The 3,457-nt window shown below is 32.5% G+C and overlaps 1 protein-coding gene across 2 annotated transcripts; it reads left to right on the top strand.

Annotated features, from left to right (window-relative positions):
• Positions 1 to 451: 451 nt before the first annotated feature.
• On the top strand, positions 452 to 3,129 carry BUBR1 (BUB1-related (BUB1: budding uninhibited by benzymidazol 1)). Of its 2 annotated transcripts, none has more exons than XM_079075688.1 (11): positions 452 to 733; positions 962 to 1,021; positions 1,137 to 1,281; positions 1,384 to 1,541; positions 1,617 to 1,698; positions 1,778 to 1,844; positions 1,918 to 1,973; positions 2,055 to 2,216; positions 2,295 to 2,398; positions 2,674 to 2,751; positions 2,865 to 3,129. In XM_079075688.1, exons 1-11 carry the CDS (start codon positions 528 to 530, stop codon positions 2,923 to 2,925), a joined length of 1,179 nt encoding a protein of 392 aa, XP_078931814.1. In that variant the 5' UTR covers positions 452 to 527; the 3' UTR covers positions 2,926 to 3,129. The 2 variants fall into 2 exon arrangements, with proteins under 2 accessions (XP_078931814.1, XP_078931813.1); XM_079075687.1 differs by having other exon boundaries at positions 1,918 to 1,972; positions 2,051 to 2,216.
• Positions 3,130 to 3,457: the final 328 nt, after the last annotated feature.

The raw sequence follows: 3,457 nt of genomic DNA on the forward strand, positions 1-3,457 counted from the left end.
CAAAAATTGTTATGAAATATTTGATCTAGACGAAACATATATAATTAAAAAATTAGAAATTATTAAACTCTTTAAGAGCAATTCCAACCATAAAACATTAAATTTGTGATTGTTTAACATTAAAATGGTGTTTGATTCCAACCAAACATTAAAGTTATGGATTTTAGAGGCCATATAGTTTGACTCCCAAACATTAAAATGTTGTCTTTTAAGGTTGATTGGAATAAGAACATCATTTTATTGGCCTCTATAATTGTGTTTTAGTGGTTGGTTTGAGTTGGTTTTAGTGATTAGTGAACACAACTCTATAAAAATAAATAAGTAAAAAAGGAAAAAAAAAAAAACGTTTTTTCATGTAAAACTTTTGAAAAAAAAATCGAGTCATCGATGTCAAAATGGATTTGTGGTGGTCAATAAAATAGGCTCCTTGTCTTTATCTTCAGCTATAATTTCAAATTTTGAAACATATCTCAGAGCCCAGCCTAACCGTTGAAAACCTAGGGTTTGCAATTTCAAATTTCTCAACCATGGCGGACATTGTTGATCCCAGAAACATGGTTATGGATCCAGAGACGGAGTTCCTAGCTTCTAAACAAGAAACTGGTAACGAATGGGAACTCTTCAAAGAGAACGTCAGACCATTGAAGAGAGGACGCAACGTAAAACTCCTCAATGATTCCCTCAAATCCAATTCGGATCTTCAAATCAGAAACTCTCTCATTGACAATCGAAGGTCGCAATCTTTCTTTATTATTTAGCATTTCATATTGTATTTACATGAGCAGAGTATAAGATCGAAGAAACTCCAATTGATTCCTTTGAAGACGAAACTGGTATAAGATAACTAAATGAACGAACGAAAAGAAATACACATCCCGATTAGATTGGAGAAAAAAATCTTCATTCGTTTTGCCTTCAACTATTTATTGATTGTCTTATTATTGTTTTTAACTTCTATCAGAAAGCTGATTAAAGCCATTGATGAGTATGAAGGTGAAGATCCTCTACAACCATGGATTGAGTAAGTTCTGATAAATCTGGACACATTTACACTTGCAACTTTTGTTGTGATGTGGAATTTGCCTAATTAAGTCCGAAATGAGTATTAATTATAACCTTTCAATTACGTTGTATAGTTGTATCAAGTGGGTACAAGATGCTTTTCCTCCAGGTGGAGACTGCTCAGGATTGGTTGTTATCCTTGAACAATGTGTGCGAACCTTTTGGCATGAAGAACAATATAAGAACGATCTTCGTTATCTTAAAGTGTGGTTGGAGTATGTAAGTTCTTATCACTATCACTGTAAAACGCTCAGGATTGGTGGTTATCCTTAAATCTTGACATTTGTTTGGTTTAATAACTAAGCTGCTATGCATTTGCAGGCTGGATATTGTGATGATGCCGAAGTTGTTTATAGTTTCCTTGATACAAATAAAATTGGCGAGATACATTCTATCTTTTACATATCATATGCTACCCACATGGAGTCAAAGAATAAGATCAAAACTGCAAATGACATATACGAGTGTGGGATTGCAAGGTATGCCTGTTATCTTTACACATTCCATCTTATCATATGTTTGTTTCTTTCTTCATATATCTTACTTTACTATAGGAATGCTGAACCGATTGAGAAGCTAAAGTCAGCTTACAAGAAGTTTTTTGTTCGTTCAATGAGTAGACCAAAAGCCATTGAAGTATGTTCTTTAATTTTACTTGTTTGTTGAAGTGTGATATGATATGTTTGTATTGATGTTAAAGATCCAAAATCGTTAGGAGGAATCAATGGACACTCGTCAACCTACCAGAAGCTTTGGAACCATCTTGGCTCGAGCAGACAGTGGTGAGAATTTCTTAATATATGCGAAAAAATCTTTTTCTTTCTATTACTAATATACTACTTTTAAAACTGCTAGGAAATCGCCCTCTGGAAAGTTCTGAAATAGCTAGAAAAAGACAAAAACAAGAAGGGTGAGCAAATGACATAACATGTTTTGATTATTTCAAACCAGTTAGCATATACATTGTGATAAAAAAACTTTTTGATAGGGCTGCTGCATCATTCAAGGTTTATAAAGAGACAACGGGTAGGAGCTCAATGCAGCAGCAATCGGATTCATCAAAGCCGGAGTTGAGAAACTGGAATACTCTTGGAGGAAGAGCTGATAGAAATAAAGAGAATAATGCGATTCCTGCCAAGTGGACATCACATAAGGTATTATTAATTTATTATTCTCTTTATTTCAATTGTCATATTTCCTTCAAATTGAATTATATTTCCTTCAAATTTCAGATTCCACAGAGACCTGTTGCTAGAACTGCTGCCCCTGCCCCTGCCCCTGCCCCTGCCCCTGCCCTGCCTTGTATTGAAGTTTTTGTGGATGAAGAATGCTTAGGGTCAGTAATTATTAATTATTTTCTCTTTATCCTATTGCTACTTAATCAATTATTAAAGAATTACCAAAAATCACTCTAGGACTTTTATGGTGTATATATTTTGAAATTTGAACCAAAAGACAAGTAAGATAAGATGCTGTGACAAGTTATTAGTTTTTTGATATATATATATATATATATATATATATATATATATATATATATATATATATATATATATATATATATATATATATATATATCATAAATCATTTTGTCTTTTTATCGATTTTCAGACCTCAAAATGTGAGAAATGAAGGTGGAGGCGCTTCTGCACTGCAGCTCAGGGACAAGGATGGTAAAGACCTCAAAAAGTAAGTAATGCAAATTGACATTATTAACCCTCATAACAAATATTATCATTTTCACTGGTTTTGGTTATGATGGACAAGATTTATTGAATACTTGTTTTGTTATGTTGAAACAGGGAAACAGAGATATTGAGGGAAAACCCGTTATGCCATTTTCCCCCAAGCAGTATGAGATGATGATTTGTCGGATTATAATATAAACTGATGTTTGAAAATCTCTTAATGGGTAGACTTTTTGTCTATGAAGCTTGATTACTTACTGTTGGTTTAATCATGGAAAAAAGAGTTGTAATGTGGTTTCATATTGTAAAAGGTTTGTAAGACATTGCTCAATCATTTGTTGAGATAGTGTACGTTTATGCTTATCTCATTTTTAAATCATTTGAGAGACATGAGGTCTCATTTGACTATATATATATATATATATATATATATATATATATATATATATATATATATATATATATATATATAGAGAGAGAGAGAGAGAGAGAGAGAGAGGGAGGTGTGGATGACCATCTATTGTGTGGATGTAGGAACCAATCACAATTTAAATAAAAAGAAATCATTAATTAACCCATAAAGGGTACTTTAGTCATTATACACACAATTGATTTATTTCCAAATTTATAATCCCTACAATAATGGACCAGTTTCCTTAAATCCCTCCAACATCTCAAATATCCCTACCTTGTGTGCGTCATCAAAT

Source organism: Lactuca virosa, chromosome 2 (genome assembly GCF_052849685.1).
Source record: "Lactuca virosa cultivar CGN04683 chromosome 2, Lactuca_virosa_CGN04683_v6, whole genome shotgun sequence".
NCBI classification, from domain to species: domain Eukaryota; kingdom Viridiplantae; phylum Streptophyta; class Magnoliopsida; order Asterales; family Asteraceae; genus Lactuca; species Lactuca virosa.

Excerpts from the sequence above, each read along its gene's own strand:
- BUBR1 (XM_079075687.1), top strand. The coding sequence starts at position 528 with ATGGCGGACATTGTTGATCCCAGAAACATGGTTATGGATCCAGAGACG. Across the intron at positions 1,282-1,383 it reads TTAAAGTGTGGTTGGAGTAT|GCTGGATATTGTGATGATGC; the intron begins GTAAGTTCTTAT and ends ATGCATTTGCAG. Across the intron at positions 2,217-2,294 it reads CCAAGTGGACATCACATAAG|ATTCCACAGAGACCTGTTGC; the intron begins GTATTATTAATT and ends TTCAAATTTCAG.